The 22,592-nt window shown below is 40.7% G+C and overlaps 1 protein-coding gene across 5 annotated transcripts in view; it reads left to right on the forward strand.

Moving 5' to 3' along the window:
• The window catches only part of MARF1 (meiosis regulator and mRNA stability factor 1), a 43,119-nt gene that overhangs the window by 12,589 nt on the left and 7,938 nt on the right, over positions 1-22,592 (forward strand). For 3 of the 5 annotated variants that reach the window (XM_037129084.2, XM_037129087.2, XM_037129085.2), the window contains exons 7-22: positions 2,109-2,281; positions 3,645-4,073; positions 4,272-4,429; positions 4,507-4,665; positions 5,890-6,031; positions 6,716-6,894; positions 7,990-8,070; positions 10,316-10,552; positions 10,682-10,801; positions 11,523-11,698; positions 13,433-13,653; positions 14,391-14,533; positions 14,707-14,840; positions 16,070-16,272; positions 17,176-17,403; positions 20,602-20,832. In XM_037129084.2, the coding sequence (XP_036984979.2) occupies positions 2,109-2,281; positions 3,645-4,073; positions 4,272-4,429; positions 4,507-4,665; positions 5,890-6,031; positions 6,716-6,894; positions 7,990-8,070; positions 10,316-10,552; positions 10,682-10,801; positions 11,523-11,698; positions 13,433-13,653; positions 14,391-14,533; positions 14,707-14,840; positions 16,070-16,272; positions 17,176-17,403; positions 20,602-20,832 (3,014 nt within the window). The remainder of the gene's footprint in view (positions 1-2,108; positions 2,282-3,644; positions 4,074-4,271; positions 4,430-4,506; positions 4,666-5,889; positions 6,032-6,715; positions 6,895-7,989; positions 8,071-10,315; positions 10,553-10,681; positions 10,802-11,522; positions 11,699-13,432; positions 13,654-14,390; positions 14,534-14,706; positions 14,841-16,069; positions 16,273-17,175; positions 17,404-20,601; positions 20,833-22,592) is intronic. The other 2 variants (XM_037129086.2, XM_037129089.2) reach the window with 2 other exon arrangements.

A 22,592-nucleotide genomic window follows, 5' to 3' on the forward strand; every position in this document is an offset into this window, starting at 1 on the left:
CTTCATCCCCTCGTCTGTTGAATCCCTGTAGATTTTTTGTTATTTCATTTAGTATAACCTTCATTTCTGCCTGGGTCTTTTTTATGTTGTTGCCATACTCAGTGAGTTCTTTGAGCATCCTGATCACCAGTGTTTTGAACTCTGCATCTCATAGGTTAGTTATCTCTGTTTTGTTTTGTTCTTTTTCTGGAGTTTTGTTCTGTTCTTTCATTTGGGCCATATTTCTTTGTCTTCTCAATTTGGCAGCCTCCTTGTGTTTGGTTCTTTGTATCAGCTAGAGCTGCTTTGACTCTTTGTCTTAGTAGCATGCACTATTGTAGAAAAGGCACCTGTAATTGTATAAGGCAAAGCCTTAGGTACCTGTCAGGCTGGGGCAATCTGCTTCACTGCTTTATGGCTCTCTGTTGGGGGAGGGCTCAGAGGGGACAATACTGCTGCCTGGCTTCTGAAGATTTGCCTGGCACTCACCCTGTTACTGGTGGCCTTCTAGCTGTTGCCCTGGTGCTGAATTCCAGGGGGCTGGGTCCGCATATGTTTTAATTCCATGCAGGCCCTTTAAGCAATGTCTCCTAAAAATTTGGTGTTTCTTCCAGCTCCCCCACCCCCACTGGTTTTTACAACCAGAAGTTACCGGGATTTATCTTCCTAGTGATGGAATCCTGGGCTGTGCTATATGGCTTGGGGTTGGGATTGGTTGCTCCCATACCCCTCCTGATTTTTATGCACCTCACATGAATATGGGACCACTCCTTCCACACCACCACATCTCTGCCCCTCTCTACCCATTTCTGCATCTCTAGCCCTCCTACCCATCTGGTTGAATGCGGCTTCTTTAAATCCTTGGTTGTTGGTCTTCCATACAGCCCGATTTCCGGACAGTTCTGGGTGTTACTTGTTTTGAGGTCTAGTTGTAATTCTTTCTGGTATAAGGAGGCAAAGCATGTCTACCTATGCCTCCATCTTGGCCAGGAGTCAGGAAAGTCTTTCCAATAAAATCTTTCCAGGGTGTCCCATAGCCACATCACTCCCACCTTCACAAAGCATTCCCCTAGGTCTTTAATCCATTTTGAATGCATTTTTGTGTGTTATATAGGAAGATGGTTTGGTTTCATTTTTTTGTACATACCTGTGCAATTTTCCCAACACCATTTATTAAATAAACTATCTTTAACCCATTATGTGTGGTTGCTTCCTCTGTCAAATGTTAATTGACTATGAAGGCATGTGTTTATTTCAAGTCTCTCTGTTCTGTTCCATTGATCTATGTGTCTGTTTATGCCAATACCATGCTGTTTTGATTACAGTGGCCTTATAGTATAGTTTGATACTAGTGTGATTCCTCCAACTTTGTTCTTCTTTCTCAAGATTGCTATTGTTATTTGGAATAATTTTGGTTCCATATGCGTTTTTGAAGTATTCTAATTCTGTGAAATGTGTCTTTGGAATCTTGATAGAAATCGCATTGAATCTATAGATTGCTCTGTGTGGTACAGACGCTTTCTATCCATGAACATACTGTACTTCCACTTATTTATTTCTTCTTCAATTTCTTTCTTCAGCATCTTATAATCTTCCAAGTACAGGTCTTTTATATCCTTAGTTAAGTTTATTTCTAGGTATCTAACTCTTTTTGAAGCAATTGTGAGTAGGGTTGTTTTCTTAATTTCCCTTTCTGTTCATTATTGGCATATAAAAGTGTTACTTTTGTATTCAGCTAGTTTACTGAATTCATTTATCAGTTCTAGTAGTTTCTTGGTAGAATCTTGAGGGCTTTCTTAAAATAATTTTATTTTTCACCCTAGGCCCAATGTGGCTAATCTTAAAAATCTTAAATGAGTTATTTCCAGAGTTGTCACTCCCCAAAATATTAGTATTTGTTCCCTGTTACTAATGTAAGCAATGTGTATCTTTGGGTTTGGTATAAATGTGTGGTAAAATTGTCTTAACTGTGTGAATTCTTCTGATATGAAATGTGTTCCTAGTCTGTAAAGGGAGAGGGGGGCAACTTTGAACACAGTCCAGCCATTCCTTTCTCCCTAGTACATATCAGCAGGGTTGTCTGTGTCTGTCAAGTGTTTCTACTGTTTGGGTTGTACCTTTTCTTTCAGCTGACGTCAATTTTGCCTTGGAACTTAGTGACCTGAGACACAGACATGGTTTCCACATAATTTTGATCCATAAAAACCAGGCCTCAGAAGCACTGCTGCATCATGCTAACGAACTGATCAGATTTGAAGAGTTCATTTCCGACCTGCCCCCCAGGTCACCACTAAAAATGCCAGTAAGTGAGTTTGCATTCTTTTTGCTATATTCCAGCATTAGGTTATGGAGACTGAAGACAGCCCTTAACAAAGGGGTCTCCAAGCCTAGGGAGGGCTCTTCTTTATAGGAGACTGGCCAGATTTTGATATAAGGCTTAGAAACCTTTAGTTCTTCTCTTACAAATTTACAGAGACTTGATATATATGGATGTCATTTTTTTTTTTTAATGTCATAGGGAATTGACTTAGATTCACCTCACCAGTAGCCACTTGCCAATGTCTCCAAAGTCAGCAATGCTTTGGATGGAACTATGGATAGGAATAATGGAATAAGAGTTATCACTCCTGTGCTTCCAAGTGTTGTGGGTAAAGAATATGGTGATGGTTTATACCTACTGGTGTGTTTGGAGTCAGATAAACAAAATAATTGGATAGTTTTTTAGGCATTTAAACAGTAAGCTCCCAGCAGGCCTCTAAGTCTGTTTTCTGTAGCTGTATTCCCTGTCATGCACGTGCAGAGTTAGGCGACGTTACTGCTACACCTGTAGCTTATTAAGCCACATGATAGGAGAATGTGAGCATATTGCCAGTGGGATGAGCATTTCTGATAGTCTTGATTGGGGATAGGAATGTTTACTGCAATGCTGAGCTGTGTTTAAGTTGCTTAGAGAATATTTTTATAATTCTTAAAGAAATAGTAATGATAGAGAGGAGCTATAGTGTAGATGAAGCAACAGAGTAGGCAATCCCATAATTAAGTGCAATTTTAATATAATTAAATAACTTTAGAGTTATGGAAGTGCCTTAGAAATTATCTCGAAGTCCTCATTTTAGGAAGGAGAGACAGTGCTTAGAAAAAGTAAGCAATTCATTGGCGGTCACATGGCGTGATCATAGCAGAGCAAAGACTGGACCCAGGGCCCCTGATTTAAGCACTTGAGCTACCAGTTCTCCTACATTCCCTGATTCCCAGGGCAAGCCAAGATTAAACACATGCTAAGGACGGTCCACAGCTGGGGATACCAGAGTCTGGCCCTACTTCAGTTTTTGGTGCCACCCTCTTAATTCATTTTTGTTGTTCTTCGGTAGTTTTTAGTCTTTTGGTGATGGCTACATTTTTCTCCCTTCTGTTTCAATTTACAAGAAAAAAGACATTATTCAGAACATTAAATCTTGCCAATCTCATTCACTAGAGTGATAACTTCAGATACATTTCTCTTTTTCTACGTTTTTTAGTCTAAGTAAGTTCACGTTTTCCCATGTAAATCATTACCTCTCCTCCAAGGTCACTAGCTTGTTGGAGCTCACTCATTGTTGTACTTATTTTGTAATTGAACATGTGCCCTTGAGTTAACTTCTTGTAACACTTCTCCTCTGTGTCAGCAGTGCCACACTCTGCTCTATGTTTATAACCTACCAGCAAATAAAGATGGCAAGAGCATCAGCAATAGGCTCAGACGCCTGTCCGATAATTGTGGTGGGAAAGTGCTGAGCATCACAGGCTGCAGTGCAATCCTCCGCTTCATAAACCAAGATAGTGCAGAACGGGCTCAGAAGCGAATGGAAAACGAAGATGTCTTTGGGAATAGGATCATTGTGTCATTCACTCCAAAAAATAGAGAACTCTGTGAAACAAATAGTACAAATGCAATTACTGATAAAGTGAAGTCTCCCAAAAAACTTAAGATTCCAAAATTGTGCCTCATCAAAGATGCAAGTGAGCAATCTTCCAGTGCCAAAGCCTTGCCTGGAAAAGGGTCGCAGGCAAATTCTGGATCTGCTACAAAAAACACAAATGTGAAAAGTTTACAGGTAATTGTGATACCTCTTGCTTTCTGAAGTTTATGGTAGGTTTGGTTTCTTTGTCTCTTTTATAGGCCCACTTGCTTTTGGTGTGTCCTTTTTTTATTTCCATTTTTGATGACACTGAAAGTCAAATGATTTCTGTGTGGGTTCTGACACACCTTGGGTACTTAAATTTCCAAATTCTCTGCGCTTGTCTCTTTTAAGGAGTTGTGCCGCATGGAGTCAAAGACTGGCACTAGAAACAGTGAATCCCAGCAGGGTAACCTGAGGCTGGCGGCACCTTCTCACAGAAACTCAAGTGTAGTAGCGCCCACACTGAAAAACTCCGGGATGGCAGAATCCGTTTACAAAACTCTTCCGAAGTAGGTTGAATTTCTCTCTTGTAGTTGCTTCTCCAATGTGAAGGAAAACAAATGACCTCTGATTTTCCCTCCATTAGAAAAGAGAACCTCAGTGCCCGGAGCATTACCAGTTCTCCCGTAGAGAAAAAAAACAAAGAGGAAACTTTGTTCCAAGTGAGTTACCCGTCTGCTTTTAGCAAGTTGATTGCATCTAGGCAGGTCAGTCCTCTTCTCACGTCTCCATCTTGGTCTTCTCGGTAAGTTCAGTTTCTTGATCCATGTGGTGGTTACATGCAATAGAAAGGGCGCTATGTTTGTTTAAAAGAGTTCAAGTAATACAGAAGCACGTAAAGTAAAAGAGAAGTCTCTCATTTCTCCTCTCCTAGCCCCCTTTCCTCAGGTAATCTTAGCTAATATTTGGGGCAATGCTTCTCACTATCTTTCCCTCCTCCCTGTGGACACCAGTAAGCAGAGGTCAGAGAAAGAAGCTTGTCCTGGAGTTCTTAGCCAATAATGGGAAACACTTTAAGATGTCCTTGCTATTTCCTTATTTCTTCATTGTGTTGAGGAAAAGGCCCCAACTGGACATGCCTTGGTTATTCTTATTCGTAGGATAAATACATGAAGTAAGGATCTCTGTAACACTTACCTTTATAAGCTTTCTAAACTCATACCAAGTTATTCTGGAGGCTTGGAAGACAGAAGGAGTCATAAGGCTGTGTTACATCCCATGAGCTTCTTCTAGTGTTATAGGTATTGTGCCAAGTTGGTGAAGAGTCACGAAGAAGGTGACTTTGGACCTGTAAAATTACATTTAAAAACTCACACAAAACTTTGTCTTACACGGAGAAGAAATGTAGCATATGAGCAAGAATATCTAGCTTTTTCAAAGCTGAGGAAGATTAAATGACTAACAGTGGTATTACATGCTAATTTCCTGGGAATAAATGCCCAAAATTAATTGCTACCTTTAGTTTTAAATTATCTAATGAAAGAATATTTCATATTAAATAGTTTATTGGTTTTTAGTATGGTTTCAGTACTTTTGACAATGAGTCTAAATCAATATATGTTGAAATCAAAACCACATTTGAGCCCTAGCTGGTATGGCTCAGTGGGTTGAGTGCCAGCCTGCAAACTGAAATGTTGCCAGTTCAAATCCCAGGCAGGGCATATGCCTGAGTTGGCAGACCAGGTCCCCAACTTGGGGCATGGGAGAGGCAACCGATTGGTATTTCTCTCACACATTGATGTTTCTCTCCCTCTCTTTTTCCCTCCCCCCATCCCCTCAAATAAATAAATAAATAAGTACACATTTGAAAACCAAATTGCATTGTGGCAAGCTCTATGTATAGTTTCAAACAAAGCCTAAATTACATAAACTAAATAGGATAATGTTTAAAAAATAATTTCAGTATGTTTGTCTTAAGCAGGAGTATGTCTCTGAACCTTTTAAACAGAGCATCCCCTCTTGCTTTCAGTGTTGCAAATTCAAGCATTGGTGCTGACTGCTCAGACCCATTTGCAAATGGTGCTGACATTCAGGTCAGCAACATAGACTATAGATTGTCCCGGAAGGAGCTGCAGCAGCTCATGCAGGAAGCGTTTTCCAGGCATGGCAAGGTAACCTTTCATTCACTCTTGTTGTTGCATTTGTTTTGCCCTTTGCTGACATTTCAAATCGAGAGAACTTAATTGAACACCATAACTGCAGCCAGAATAGAAGTGTTACTGAATGGGTGTGAACTCCTTCCCTTGGACTGCTCTTGGTGGTGCCATACATTCTGTTTTTGGGACACAACCCCAGAGAGCAAGAAACTAGCAGAGAAGCACTTCTGGTCATGGGCGGGGATTTAAATGGCAACTTGGGAAATAAAACATTGATGGCTTTTAGCTCTGGCTGCTAAAATCCAGAAATAGGATTTTAAAATAATGTTGGCTGTCTTTGGTAGTATCTTACTGTATCTGATTCAGTTTTTAGGTGTAGTTTGCTAAAAAAAACAGCCTTTTCCAGATTCTTAAAATGGTTATGCCCCAGGTTTTTGCAGGGTCAGAAAAAGACTGTTAAACATCCCTTGCACGTGTTGGCCTCTGAGCCTGTGTCAGAGAGGTGTGTGTGCCAGAGCACACAGGCGGGCCAGACCAGTGCCATGTCCCTGAAGGTCACCCATCCTAGGTTACTTAGTGCAGACAAGTTCCCTCATTTTACTGAAGTCCATATGTGTGTCCCTTAATGATTCACCTTCAGTTTTGAAATTATAAGGTTTCCGGTGGACATAGCATCTGTTTTCTTTCTCACTATTGTAGGTAAAGAGTATTGAGCTCAGCCCCCACACAGATTATCAGCTCAAGGCTGTTGTTCAGATGGAAAACTTACAAGAAGCAATCAGTGCGGTGAATAGCCTCCACAGATACAAAATTGGCAGCAAGAAGATTGTGGTCTCACTCGCCACAGGAGCTGCTAATAAATCACTCTCTTTATTGAGGTAAAAAACAAAGAAAAGCCATATATTTTAGGAAATAACATTTTGGCCCTGACACAATTTTGGAAATTATAAAAATAGATTTTATCACAATGTCAACTCTCTGTGGTGATTACATATGCAATAATGCTTATTCTGAACTGATGGAGTTAGCAATAAGCTGGGTAGAATAATTTAACTCCTGTTCAGGTCATTAACCAAAGGTGAAGCACAGCCTGAACTTGGCAGGCACTTAGTGAAAAAATAAGCTACATATCCAGAGCAGCTTCTAAAAATAGTACACCTCGATAGTAGATCTACAAGCTCTTAACTTGCAGATGTATCCGTAATTCAAATAGACACCAAGCCCCATAATTCTCATTACAAATACTTCAATTTTAGGAATCTGGTGAAGGTTTTATTGGGACTAAGCTTTCTTCACTCTTCCTGTTTTGAGTCTAGTAAAATAGAACTCACTCCTGAATATCTGTTTGGATTCTTACAGATCTTTTCTCTGATGTGTATTTCATTATTTAAATTGTTTTCCCCCCTTAGATTAAAAATAATACTCATGGAAGAAAATTTGGAACTTTCAGAAACAAAAGAAATAAGGGAGGGAAAATTATCCACAGTCCTATGGCTCAAAGGCAATCACTCTTTACAGTTTAGCTTTTTGTTTTCCCTTTAAATGCTTTTAGTGGCTTTTTGTTTTTTAAAACAAAGTTGAGACTTCTACACATAGTTGAGATGATACCATATTCAATTATGTATCCTCCACTACAGGAATTCTACTCCCATATCTCTGACATAGGAACCACTGTGTAGAGGGAGACATCAAACTATTCCGCCTTTTGCTCTGCATTAACAAGGAGTTAGTCTTACTGAGTAGTTAGTAGAAAGCCTTGTGCTTGAATCAGAGAAGCATCCCAGTGTGTTACTTAATATTCTTTAATTGCCTTGTCCCTAAAGTCCTTTCTTCAAATTTTTCTGGAAAATAAATTTTGACACATCAGAAACTGGTCAATTTGTTTCGTATGTACATTATTATTAGTCGGTTTTACATATTTGTTGATTTCCAACAGCATTTATTCTCTAACTGATTAAGATTTTGTCTTACAGTGCAGAAACCATGTCTGTTCTTCAGGATGCTCCCGCCTGTTGTCTGCCTCTTTTAAAATTTACAGATATCTATGAAAAAAAGTAAGTTAGGCTTATTTTTTCATTGACCCAGTCAATACTGATTCATGACTTCATAATGCCAGTATTGATTGGTGATTGGCATAAAACTGTGTGGAAGCTCTTAAGGAACTTAAGCAGCCTGATGGAGAAAGTAAGACAAAAACAGCAGTGTTCAGATTTACATTTTGATTTTAACGTACATTTTCTAAAATTTCTTTCATTTTTAGCAAATTTAGATCTTAGTCCCCAAAATGGTACTTTCATTTTTTTCTAGCTCACTGGTCAATTTTGTTATCAGGTGAAAATTTTGAGCACCTTCCGGACTGTAAGCTCCAGGATGACAAGGTCTGGATCTGCCCTAACACCGTATTTTCAATACCCAGCACATAATAGATGCTCATTGAGGATCAGTGGAGTGAAAGGCTCAGGCTCTGTGGACAGTGCGGAGCTGGGAAGGACACAGCATTTGTCCTTGAGGAGCTTATGTCTGGAAGGGAAAGGAAAACAGAAATTATTACATAGAACAAACAAAACTCTCGTTCAAAGGAAAATGTCGTAAGGACACAGAAGATGGAAAGAATCAGAGTTTGCCCGTTTACATGGATAATGGGAACCCTGAGGTTTTGGAGGAATGAGGGGAGGGGAAGGATGAGGTGGCAGGAACCATGTGTCAGGGAAACTCTTCTGGAGGCAGTCGTGTCTGAGACTGAGTGGAGAGGGGAGAATGCTGCCCCATTCCCAGTTCAGAGCAGATCTGTTGGAACAGAAGGAACCATATACCACAGAAGTTTCAATTGTTGCTGAGGCAGGTCTTGGTAACTAGTTTTATATAGTAGGCAAGGTAAAAAGTAGAGGTCCGTTTGATTCTCAGTTTTTTTGCACTGGATGACTAGGAAGGTAGTTTTATGGTTAAACTGGAAATAGGGAAATAGAAAACATATTCAAGAGGTACAACAAGTTTCTGATCGTGGTTTTAGACATAGCATGAGTTTTAGGAGGCTGTTGGAACATCTGGGTAGAGAGTTCAGTTCGTCCTCTGCACATTCAGAGGACGTCCCTCGGGAAAGAAGTTGGCTTCCAGGAGAAGGCAGCTGTTTGCCTAAAGGTGGTCATGAAAGACATGGGAGCAGATAAGATCAGAGAAAAGGAAGGAGAAACCGAAGGGCAGAACTGGATGGAATGCCACTTGGAATAGGAAGTGGATGAAAACCCAGAGGTCAGAATGTTACCAGGTGCGGGGATGGCTCAGTTCCCCATGAAGGGAACTGAGGCAGTGGTGTGAGGTTTAGGGAGGAGAAAGAGGCTGCTGATGACTTGAAGGCCATCTCTAAAGTGTCTTGTGGATTAAATCCTGGAGGGAACAGTTGACACATTTAGTGATGAAACAGTGGAAGCAACTCCAGAGAGGCCAGCTGTTTTCATTATTGGGAAGACAGGGGCGAACAAGACAGAGTAAGAGCATGCAGGAGAATGTGCCTCTTCAGGAGCGAGATATAGTGGTAGTGAGGGCAAGAGGATGTGCGACCAGCTTTGGTAGAGAGGAAATCTGAGCAATACGTGTAGGGCACTGGGCAGAAACCATTGGAGCAGCTGTAATTTAATGAACACTTATGTGCCAAGCTCTCTCATACATAATCACATTTAATCCTCAAATTCATCACTGTGAGGTAGGTCACCCCATTTTACAGATGGGAGAACTGAGGCCCAAACTGGTTGTGTAACTTGGCTAAGGTTATACAGGTTGAGTCAGGATATAATCTCAAACCTGTCTGCCCTGATTCAAAGCCTGTACCTTTAAGCTCCATGTATGAAAGACACACATCAGGAGGAGAAGTGAGGGGGCCCAGTCTCAGGTAAGTATGGGTCATCAGGTTGAAGCATAAGTAAGGCAAGGCGATAGCTGGAAAGGCACACACCTCTACTGAAGGAGCAGAGCAGAGATGGTGAGAGGTAATGTATAGGGGCTTGAGGTGAAGGGGAGCCAAGTTGGGAGAAGTCATACCAGGGAGCTTTCCATTTCAGAAAATTACTTGAGACATATGTGGAAACTCCGTGGGAGTTAAGGGATAGCTACCAAATGATGTAACCATAATGGGCAGTGAGCCGAGAGGACTTGAAAGAGTGGTAAATGAATTTATAGTAGAATTATTCCAGTTTCACCTTTGAAGAGACAGAGGCACTATTCTTGGTTATAGCTCTTAAACAGGATAGGTGTTTGTGTATAATCAAAAGCATTCTAAGTCAGCATTTTTTTCCTTGGTTTTAGGTTTGGACACAAGTTGAATGTGTCAGATTTATATAAGTTAACAGACACAGTCGCAATCCGTGAACATGGAAATGGAAGACTGGTTTGTCTCTTACCCAGCAGTCAAGCTCGACAGAGCCCATTGGGGTCTTCCCAGTCCCATGATGGCTCCTCAACAAATTGCAGCCCGATTATATTTGAAGAGTTAGAATATCATGAGCCTGTCTGCAGACAGCATTGTCCCAATAAGGATTTCAGGTATAACACCTGTTACCCTTCAGAAATAATCCTTTTGTATAAGGTCATGGAATAGCTTCTTGGAATTACCTTGCTACGGTTTAGTCTACTAGGAAATGTCAGCTGACTATTTCATTTTCTTTTCTGCAGTGAACATGAATTTGATCCAGACTATTACAAGATTCCTTTTGTGATTCTCTCTTTGAAGACATTTGGACCCCAGGTTCATAGTCTCCTGCAGACACATGAGGGCACTGTGCCTTTATTAAGGTGAACATGTCCAAATCATTGGACTTGATGGCTTAGTTCTCGTCTTTATAGAAAACCTCCCTCCCTGTCCACACCTCTCCCCAAGCAAGTGTTGTAGAATGCTTCATCCTGCCCATTCTTCACCTTGTAGTCAGTTAAAGTATGTCTAAAATGGGTCTATTCCCCAGGTATTTCAGCAAGAAAATTTTTGTTTGCACTAAATTTCAGAAACAAATACAAGTAGGACAGTTTCCTCTCCACAGAGAAGAGGAGATTGTAAGTGCTAGAATAGAAGTAGGCACAAGTGCTGCGAAAGTACACACAAGACAAACAGTTGTAAATTTCACAATTTGAGATAGAAAAGTATTCTTCAAAAGTCCATTTAGCCACACCATTGGTCATCTGGTAGACAGTACAAGGGCGAATGCAGGACTAAGTTGCCTGAAGGCCTATAATACATTAAAGCAAATGAATAACTGACTTGGAATTCAGTTGCCTTATTTTTAAACCCTTTTCCTGGAAAATTGTCCAGGAATTTCTAGTATCATCAGAATGGGGTAAATTCCACAGTGACTGGCTGCCAGCAACCTTAATTTTAACTCCATACCTAGATTGTGGGCATTTGAAACATTATTAATAGATAACATTAAAATAAAGACCTGTTTAGCAGGTACTTTGCTTCTCCATTATTTTAATTAACCTTTTTCTTTTCTTTTCTTTCTTTTTTTTTTTTTTACTTCAGCTTTCCAGATTGTTATGCTGCAGAGTTTGGTGAACTAGAAATATTGCTGGAAAACCGAAGGGGTGTTCCCTTAGAACACCTCATCACCTGTGTTCCAGGTGTAAACATTGCCACTGCACAGAATGGTGTCAAAGTAGTGAAATGGATTCACAACAAGCCCCCTCCTCCAAACACAGGTAGGGAGTCAGGTGGTTCATCCTTCCGGGCCCCCATGTAGTGAGAGAAGACTGTTGGCTTTTATCTTAAATGAATGTGAAGGACCACGGGTATCTTTTTTTATCTTTTTTTAATGGCCTTCTAAAGTGCAAAGGTTTGGCAGAACTAGACTTTTTGAAAGTACTAGCATAAATTATATAAAAAATTTAAAACCCAAATTCCTCAGTTACAAATCTCTAGCTGCCTTATTTTATGAAGCTTTTCAACTTGACAATTTACTGTCCTTTTCAAAATGGTTTCGAGTATTTGGAGGAAAATCTCCTGAGTCCAGATTTACCTTCAAAATTCATTTTGCTTCACATTTCTGATTTTGATAAATTTGAAAACAGATTTAACTTTAAATGACCAGGACATTTGGGTTTATGTTAGTTTCTGAGTTCTGGTCATTCCCTGAGTTACAGATGTCTAACCCTGCTGCCTGTGAACAACACTGTAAGTTGCTGCCTTCATGCTTCCGCTTCCTTCTCTTTAGCTCTCAGTACTTCCTCCTTTTCTCCCCCCACCTCTCTCTGCCCTGTGGGAAGAAAGGTATGGATGACCAGGGAGCTGTATTTGTACCACAGCTTCTTACCTACTTCTCGCCATTCACCTCAGTTCTAGACCACTCTGGGTCCTATTATGTTTTTGCTGTTAAAATTTGTTAATCATATGAATATTCAAGATAAATGTAAAAACCAGTTTCTTAATTTTATCATGCTAGTTTTACATTATTGCTTTCTATGGTTTCCTGGGCAGTATTCTCAGCTTCTTTATGGGTTAATTAGGCTATTCTGGGCTACCTGCTTGATGACCATTTATATGGGTTAACTAGAAAGTGTAGTAGCACTTAGTTGTATTCAACTTCATTCAAAACAATTTTGTTAGATTGTGTTGTCACAACTGTCATATCAGCATGCATTAAAAAAATAATCAAAATTGGTGAATTTTTGTGTAGCCATTTTAATATTGAAAATGAAAGTGTGCAACATTTTTGGCATATTATGCTATATTATTTTAAGAAGGGTAAAAATGTAACCAAAATGCAAAACTTTGTGCAGTGTATGGAGAAGGTGCTGTGACTGATCAAGCATGTCCAAAGTGGTTTGCAAAGTTTCATGCTACAGATTTCTCTCTGGACAATGCTGCACAGTCAGGTAGACCAGTTGAAATTGATAGCGATCAAATTAAGACATTGATTGGAAACTGGTATACCACGCAGGAGATAGCTGACATATTCAAAATATCCAAATCAATAAAATTATTGGTGAAATAAAAAGTGTATCTTTTATTTTATGGAAAAAACTAAATAGACTTTTTGGCCAACTCAATAACTTTGTTCCTGTGGGAAAGTATGTTCCACGTGACCAAATTACAAGTGGATCTTTGAAATGCAACCAGTTTATAAGCTGGAAACTTCCTGTGTATTTTTGCTTCTGCTTTAAGTTAACACTGTGGTGAGTTACACTTTACTTTGGCTACTTGACTTTGAGAAGTAGTAGGAAAGTCTTTGCCAGCCCATAAATAAGTTGGGCTAACCTGTTAATAATATGGAACTTGAGTATAGAAGCAGCCAAATAAGGCACCTAGTTGGTCTCGTTTGTTTGGTTCTGACTGAGCTCAAGCACGGGAATGCAGGGCTACTTACCTTCCTCTCTTTCATCTTTATGTGATGCTTTATGCCTTATGCATATTGTTCTTCTCTCCTTACTGTCTAGACCCTTGGCTTCTGCGTTCTAAAAGTCCTGTAGGTAACCCCCAGCTGATCCAGTTCAGTAGAGAAGTGATTGACTTACTGAAGAGCCAACCATCCTGTGTCATACGGATTAATAATTTCATCCCATCTTATCACCATCATTTTGCAAAGCAATGCCGAGTATCAGACTATGGATATTCCAAGCTAATTGACTTATTAGAAGCAGTACCTCATGTGTTACAGGTAAGACATGCTAAGGGATTATTGTTTAAAAATGGGAATATTTCTCCATGATTTTGGCTATCTCAGCCAAAGAACCAGGATAGCTGATAACTTGATTAATTCCTAAGAAGTCAGTTCAGAGCAAAACACCCAGTACAGGCTTTCTTTGGAGTGCAGAAAACATACATGGGGTGCCTTCTTAATCTTAGCTGTGAGCTTCCAACCTAAAGGAAGTCCCTGTAGCACTGAGGTTTGTTTTCTTTCTAATCTCTGTAGACTGACCTTCTTCCTAGCATATACCTTTCCAGAATTGTTCACTATGACATGAGAATTGCTGTGAATATGTACTTACCTTTCTTATAAATGAGTTGATGACCAGTTAGTGGGCTGGAGCCTGGCATGGATTCCTAAAGAGATCTGTGCCTATTAATTTTTATTATTATAATGGTAAAATGGCCTTAAAAACTTAAGCTATCCTTTAGAAACAAAATTACTTACCCAGACTGATAACTTGTTTTTCATTTCTCTACTCCTGACTATTTGGGAAGAGTATGCAGAGGGGAAAAAGTACCAGGCCCTTGAGCGGTTGTTCATTTTGATAGTTTCCAGTTAGTTGACTTACCTGTGTTTCCAGATGCAGATCTCATACATAAAGGGAGCTGTTCTCTGGGGGAGTAACAGAGAAAAAAGCCAGCAACAAGAAGGCAGTATCTGCCAAGGTTTTACCAGTACAGATAATCCCTGCGTTTGATTTGCAGATTCTCGGAATGGGTTCCAAACGTTTGTTGACCCTTACTCACAGGGCCCAGGTGAAGCGCTTTACTCAGGATTTACTAAAACTTCTCAAATCCCAAGCCAGCAAACAGGTCATTGTGAGAGAATTCTCGCAGGCTTATCATTGGTGAGTTGATGAGAAGAAAAAATATGAAAGCAAATATTTTAAAACACTTTTCTTTCCCCAAATTGCAAAAAATTATCCAACTTTTCTATGGAACATTCTTTTGGGAAACTTATAAAGTTATTCTGACAAGTGATAGTTCTCATTTTTTATATCTTTCCTTGGTTAAAATCTAGGTGTTTCTCAAAGGACTGGGAAGTCACTGAATATGGGGTTTGTGAGTTGGTAGATATCTTATCAGAGATTCCAGACACAACCATCTGCCTGTCCCAACAAGATAATGAAATGGTGATTAGTATGCCCAAAAGAGGTATGTTGACTGGAAGTAAGTGGTCTGTTTCAGTGGTTGTTTTAAGCTGGAATCATGCAAGGGATGCACCTTTCTCCACCTTGTCCATGGTTCCTGAAGATCCCATGGAAAGTGCAGTGTGCAAATGGCTCTGTTATGCAGCGGGTTCCTAGGCTCTTCAGAGTAGGTGGAACCACTTGTTGAGAAGAAAAGCAAGCTAGTTTTTTAGGGGGAAAGGCATAACCATTCTTACAAGGCCTCTTCAGCCTGTCTGTGGCTGTTCATCCACAATTATTCAGTCGAGAGTCGGTGACCATAGCTTATCTCTTTTTAACTCTGAAAAACTTTACTATGCAAACTTGGAAAGGAAAGAAAACTCCAATCAATGTTCTGTTTTATTTTTCATATTTGTGTAGTTCTAGTTGATGTCTGGGAGATGGGATAGATAAGCTTACATGTGGTCACATTCTTCCACTGTTGTTGGTCAGTGCTTCTCTTACATTGAGCTCCCCGTACAACACTGACACCCGTGAAACCGTAGTATTTCAAAGCTGCAGTGAGTCATGTCAGCCTTTTTGTAATTCTGGTTTAAAAATTAATAGAAACAAAATTGTAAGTTTAAACTTTTTCTTCTATCTTTTAAACTTTGGATGCCTGGTAATCTCTTCTGCTGGCAGTTTTAAGTGAGGATCAGATGAGTAAACAAAAAGCATGTGAATATTCAGAAGTGTGATTTCATAGAAATAATTTCTAGATTTTTCAAGTATAGAGGATTGTATATGGGTCATGTTTATACATGTTTATATATGGGGTAGGGGTGCGAGACGGGGTGGGGAGTGGCTAGAGAAATTATTTTTAGCTTATAAAATGATGTTACATAGGTATGTATGTATATGTAGGGCCTGCGAACCAGATAATTGTGGTTCGATTCCCAGTCAGGGCACATGCCTGGGTTGCAGACCAGTTCCCTGCAGGCCAGTTCCCAGCAGGGGACGCACGAAAGGCAACCATACATTGATGTTTCTCTCCCTCTCTCCTTCCCTTCCCCTCTAAAGATAAATAAATAAAATACTTAGGAAAAAAAAAGAGAAAGGGGACGTGTTTGTTTTTGGTCATGTGTATTTGGAAAGCAAAGATAGTAATATCTCATGTAATTCATACATAAGACTAACTATAGATGTAATATTAAACACAAATGGGTAGAAGAAGATTGTGATTTGTGTGTTTCGTTTTCTGTTGTCTTTTTAAAGAACGTACCCAGGATGAGATAGAAAGGACAAAGCAGTTCTCCCAGGATGTCGTTGACTTGTTGCGGCATCAGCCCCATTTCCGGATGCCCTTTAATAAGTTCATCCCCTCTTACCATCACCACTTTGGCCGGCAGTGCAAACTCTCACACTATGGATTTACCAAACTACTTGAACTTTTTGAAGCCATACCCGATATCCTACAAGTAAGGGAAGAAATTATATTTTTACGAATGATGTGTAGGGAAATTTTATTTCATTTTCCTGAGAGGTAGGGAGTTATAAAATAGGATGAAAATTTGAAGTATTTCTAACAAGCTATGTTGTTGGCTTATTAGTATTTAGGTAAATGTGATTTTTGTCCTTCAATATCGAAATAAATCATTCTTCAAACTTGTTTTAGGGTAATTATCGAAAAAAGATTAACCCTGGCTGGTGTGGCTCAGTGGATTGAGCACCAGCCTGTGAACCAAACGGTCCCTTATTTGATTCTCAGTCAGAGCACAATGCCCGGGTTGTGGGCAGGTTCCCAGGAGGGGGCGCACAAGAGGCAACCACATGTTAATATTTCTCACTCTCCCTCTCTTTCTCTAAAAAATAAATAAATAAATAAATAAATAAATAAATAAATAAATAAAATAACGTTTTAAAAAGATTAAATACTTAAAATTATTAAGTCGAATATTCTTTCATTAGCTCCGTACTTTCTAAACCAGTTATGTTGAAGGGGGAATGAGTACATGAGGTGATACAAATGCTTAGCTTATAAATCATTGGTAACTTAAACCAGATTTGTATTATGGACGTTTATTAATTTTACCATTTTTGACCCTAAAAGGGCTTTTTACATTTTAGAACAATTTTTGTGATAAGATACACATTACCTACTTAACTGTTTTTAAGTGTACAGTTCAGTTGTGTTAAATATATTTACATTGTTATTCAACAAAGTTCAAGAACTTTTTAATCTTTCAAAATTGAAACTATATTCATGAAACAATACTAAAATTCTTTTTAGTTATTAATTGTATACATTTTCATGCCATTTAGTTCCATAAACAATCATAACTTTTTCAGTGTTTCTTTCCTCCTCCTGTGTGTTTTCCCAGGTATTGGAATGTGGAGAAGAAAAAATTCTCACTTTGACCGAGGTAGAACGATTCAAAGCCCTAGCTGCTCAGTTTGTTAAACTCCTTCGGTCCCAGAAAGATAACTGTCTTATGATGTCAGATCTGCTCACAGAATATGCTAAAACTTTTGGTTACGCATTTCGTCTCCAAGACTATGATGTCAGTTCAATTTCAGCTTTAACACAGAAACTCTGCCATGTTGTGAAGGTAAACATTTTATTTTTCATGAAATAGCAGCTGCGGCATAATCTCCATTGGGGCGTTCGTGTGTACTGTAGCATTTCTGTAGTTACACATTGCGCTACTTACTGCTTCACAACTTGCTTTGTGTGCCGTTAATACCTTTTTGGGGCTATATAATATGATTTAGGTTTGGCAGTGTAGATTTTTGGCCTTGCCTTTGTGTGTTTATTAGTGGCCTTGCCAAAACAATGCCTTCTTGAACTAATGATGCCACTGTTTTATCCCAGGGTGTTTACTCTGTCGTATCAGTCTCAGTATTACTGACCCAGAGTCAGATCCTTCTAAATGGGTCTTCATCTCTGAATTTTGAGGAGATCCAGTTACAGATCTCTTCTCCCTTCCAGATTTTGACTCACTTAAGGAGTAGATTAGGAGCAAGCTAGGACTGAGAGTTCCCTTTGTCGTTGGTAATGCTGGAGTGGGTAGGGTCCCTTTCTGTTCTTCCCCGCCCTGGACTGAACTGAGCCTCCCGGTCCCAAGCAGAGCAGCTGGAGGGTTTTCAGGCTGCATTCACCACAGAATGAAGAAAACTCACTGTAGGGAGGAAGAAATGGAAAGGAAAACATACAAAGTGGTGGCAGCCCCAGTCACAAGTCTGGAAAGACTCTATGTACTCGGTCAAAGGAGGAAAAACCTTCACAGGAGGCCAATATGTAACTGCTGGAGAGTAGGACGAACATTAGGTGTGGAACACTGGAGACCAAGGCTGAGGAATGGCCAGCAGCATCACATGCTACTGAGAGGGCAGGTGGGACCAGGGCTAATGTGACCTTTGGACCTCGCATGTCTGAGAGCTGCCAAGAAGGATCTACTCGAGAAAGAAGATAAATATACAAAAGCGAGAAAGGGTGATGGGTGCAGGCCCTGATGAGGCAGGAGTTGTGGGAGTTGTCATTCAGGGGAAGGAGGGACAGCTGAGATATTAGTATTTTTATCTTGATAAAAGGGAAGGGAAGTCTAGTAGACGCAGATACAGGTAAATTTGATGTTTGTCACCAGGAAAAGGAGAGAGTTACCTTCCAAGAGCTATTTTTCTGTCAAGTAGACGGTGAGAGCAACTCCTTAGAGAGAGGAAGAAAGAGACAGGATTCAGGATTGAAGAGCATGGAGAAGGTCTGAAATTGTCGTGGTGGTAAGTGGAAGAGTGACCAGGAAATCAGGCAGGGCCGCTGGGAGTCTGGAGACCTCACTGGAGGTCTGTGCTCTTACATTTCCTCTGCAGAAAACAGTGGCGTGGCTGCTTAGGTGCAGCTCCAGGAAAGCAGATTGTTGGGTTCCAGATGAGACTTTGCCAGGCGGGAACAACGAAAGGGCATGGGGACAAAGGAGTTTAGAGCATTGACATGAATGTTAATGAAGTAACGGCCTATCAGTGCCAAGATGGATCAGAGGGGAGAGATAGGAGTCAGTGCTGGTGAAGTTGCAGAAAGATCATCGAATCTTTCTTTTCTCCCACCCAAAGTCTGCTCCAGGCTTCCATTTGCATGCAGGATGCAGGGGAGGTTTGAATGAGTTGTTTTGGAAATGGGCTCTGACAAGATCCCAAGTGTGACCCTGAGGAAGGGAGTCTGGAGTGGAATCAAGTAGAAAGGATGTCATTGGAGATGAGGCAGTTGAGGCACTGAAAGGCCATGGTGTGGGGCAGGCTCCCTGGATGCTCAGTTACCCAGGATGATGGCAGTGGTGGGCTTGGTAGAGAGGAAGACTAAGCCATAACCACAGACTTTGATGAGTGAGGGTAAATAATTGGGAAGCTGGGCTCTGAGCATGGAGACAGGAAAAAATGGGAGAGGCTGTCTTAGCTGCACACTAGAATCCCTCAAGGAGCTTCAGGGAAATGCCAGTGCCTGGACTTTACCCCTGCCCCTGAGATTCTTATGTAGCTCGAGTGTTCTGAGCATTGGCATTATTTAATAAGCTCTTTGGATGATTCTAATGTGTAGCCAGGGTTAAGAATTAAGAGATGTACCTAAGTAGCATCGAAGGAATGGATTTTTGCTTTTTCTCCTTAAAATGCTGGAGTAGCAATGATGGTCTGGGCATCTAAAATGACTTGAACTCCCATGGATGTATATCTGTTGATTGATAAAACCTCATGTCTGCAGAGTAAATATGTAGTGTCAATCTCCACAAATCTATAATCTTGATAAGTGGAGTCGGGATGGGAAGGCTGGCTGTACCTACCAGCTTCCTCCTGCCTTGGGTCTAGGTGAATGTCAGAACCAAAGACATTGGGGGTATTAAGTTCTCTCCTCAAGTGCCACTCACGACTCTGCCTCTGAGGACCCAAAACTCCAGATGAAAGCCAGGAAGAGGGGAAAACAGCTGTAATAGTAAATACTGGTTTGTCTGCCAAACCTCGGCAGTCTGAAGCTCTGCCTGTTTTTAATTTCAGTGAAGGCTCAGTTCAGACTCGTCCACCCTTACCCAAGGCCCATGGGTCTCGGCCACCCAGGGCTTGTTCCTTTGCATGTTGTTTGGTCCTCAAATGGTAACCTGAGTCCTTTTTGCAAGGTTTCCCTCCCATTGTGCTTACAAATGGAAATCCTTTATCTTCTTGAGAATCTGAAAGAATGGAGAAGTAGATGTGTACTCGGACCTGAAAATGCCAGCTTTTTGCCAAGTCGTGATAGAGTAGAAGAATGCAGCTTGCCTTGCAATTAGAGTGGGCATTATGGTCAGAGTGGGCTTTCTGTCACCTCCCCAGTCTAGCTCCTGGGACACACACATGGGCAAAGTCGTGTCTGTAGAGCTGCCCTATGGAGTGTCACCTGCAGTGTAGCCACCCCCAGCCCAGCCCAGCCCAGCCACCTTTAATTCACACTCTTGGACCAGTGGATGCCAACTGGCCTGTCTTAATTCCTGCCCTTAGTGGGGAGTGGAAAGAATGCCCTAAGGGGGGTGGGGTATTGATGGAAGTTTCTGGTTATGGACCAACAGGAAGGGAGAGGATAATTTCTGCCCCAGTCTCACTTGAAGTGTTGGAGTAGTATCCCAACAAAAATGAAAACAACCTCATTCAATTTACTTCAGTCTAGGAGTTAAGAATTAGAGGTTTTTTCCTCCATGGATCTCATTAGCAAAAATGAAACTAGCTGAGCTGGGTGCAATCCAGGTTATCTCTCCCGAGTTTGGATATGTTTGAATTGCTGTCTTCTCCAGGTCACTGATATGGAATCTGGCAAACAGATCCAGCTGGTCAACCGCAAATCCCTGCGCTCTCTTACTGCCCAGTTGCTGGTATTGTTGATGTCTTGGGAAGGAGACACCCATCTTTCTGTGGATGAGCTCAAGAGACATTATGAAGCTGCCCATAGCACTCCTCTCAACCCCCTTGAATATGGATACATGACCTTCACTGAACTTCTGAAGAGTCTGCCTTACTTAGTTGAGGTATGAATGCTAATGGCTTTTCAGAACCGTTGTAAAGAAACTGTTGAATTGGGTATTTCTGGATGACCTTGTGGTTTAGGTTAGGCGTACAGCTGGACAGGACCAGTTGGTCATTTTGTGGTTGAACAAACAGAGGCTTAGGGAGGTGCAGGCACCCTGCCCTGGCCTCCTGGTCCTTGACCTGGGGTGCTCTTACCTGCGTGAGGCCGGGTATTGCGATTGTTACCTCTCTGAATTAGAGGGGTTATATGGTGGCTCCATGTGACTGATGGGTCAGATGCAGGTCAGAAAGGAAGGCTGGCAGTCACCCAGGTGGCTTTTCAAGAATGGCACTTCATGATTAGAAGAATTGCCAGAGAATACATAGAGAAGGTCCTAGAAGAAATGATCAAAATTGACTTGCAGTTAAAAATTAGACCAATTACCATAAAAGTATCCTAAGTATTATACTTAAGTCCATTGAAATTTTACTGCTGAAAAAGGCACCAGAACCAGATAAGTTCATAGTTGGGTCTTAACTAACCCTCTAAGAACAGATAGCTACAACCCCTTAAAAAGTATTGTTAAGCCACTTGAAAAAAAAAGAAGATGCAAAGCTCACTACTTCATTTTGTGAAGTCACATAACTTGAATACCAAAAACCAAATATAGTCACCCAAAAGAAAGTGATTCTAAATAGGATACTAACCATAAAATCCAGCAATATACAAAAAGGACAATATTCCAATGTTCTAGTGATTGGTAATTAAATAACTAAGAAGTGTTGACAGAAAAATCTCTCCTTGGCCAAACTTTAGTTGGGCTCCTTTGAGCAGCCTTCTAGACCAGACCTTCACCTTGGGTGTCAGTAATGGTATCTTGGGAATTTTCCGCCCACCAACATCGTCCCTCCTTCCTTGTCTATAAATCCCCATTTTTCTTTGTTATACAGTTGATCCTTAAATAACATGGGGATTAAGGGAGTGACCACCAGTCCTCCTCCCTGTCCCTCACTGTCAAAAATCTGCACGTCACTTTTGACTCCCCAAAGACTGAACACTTGAGTTGTCCCTCAGTACCCACAGGAGAGTGGTTCCAGGGCACCCACAGATACCGAAATCCACAGACGTGTGTCTGCTATATAAAAGAGCACGGATCAGCGCATACAGCTGGCTCTCTGCATCTGCGGACTCCCAGCCACAGATCAAAGCCAGAGCAGTATTCAGTGAAAAAAAAACCCACATATAAGTAGACCCATGCAGTTCAAACCTGTGTTGTTTAAGGGTCAGCTGTATTCGAAATTAAGCCCAGTTCTATACAAAGGTTTTTTCTCTTCTCCTATTGCAGTCGTTCCTAAATAAAAACTATTTTCACCACTTTAACTATTGTCTAGCTCCAGCTTTCTTTTACAATATCAAATTGCACGTTTTCTGAACTCTGTTCATCTGTAATGTGAGCACTACTTCTGAGCATGTAAGTGGGTACTCAAGACGGAAGGCTCTGTGCCAGGTGAGGTGGGCAGATGTAGAATCCCTTTTCTTGTAGAATCCCTGTGCACAGTAAAGATCCTGAAAAGGTTGATGGTAAGGAAATTTGCTTATTTACTTGAGAACAGAAGAGCTTTGGACTATTTTCCCATATTGATTTTGCTGTTGGTTTTTAAAACAATGCTAATGTCCTCCTGTACCACCGCGTTCTTTGGAACACCATTTTGGGTGATGAGGTTTACTGGTCTGATAAAGCTCTCCCTACCTAAGCATTTGCCTCCACCCTTCATGCCA

This window comes from Artibeus jamaicensis, unplaced genomic scaffold, assembly GCF_021234435.1.
Source record: "Artibeus jamaicensis isolate MK-2021 breed Jamaican fruit bat unplaced genomic scaffold, CSHL_Jam_final contig_729, whole genome shotgun sequence".
NCBI classification, from domain to species: domain Eukaryota; kingdom Metazoa; phylum Chordata; class Mammalia; order Chiroptera; family Phyllostomidae; genus Artibeus; species Artibeus jamaicensis.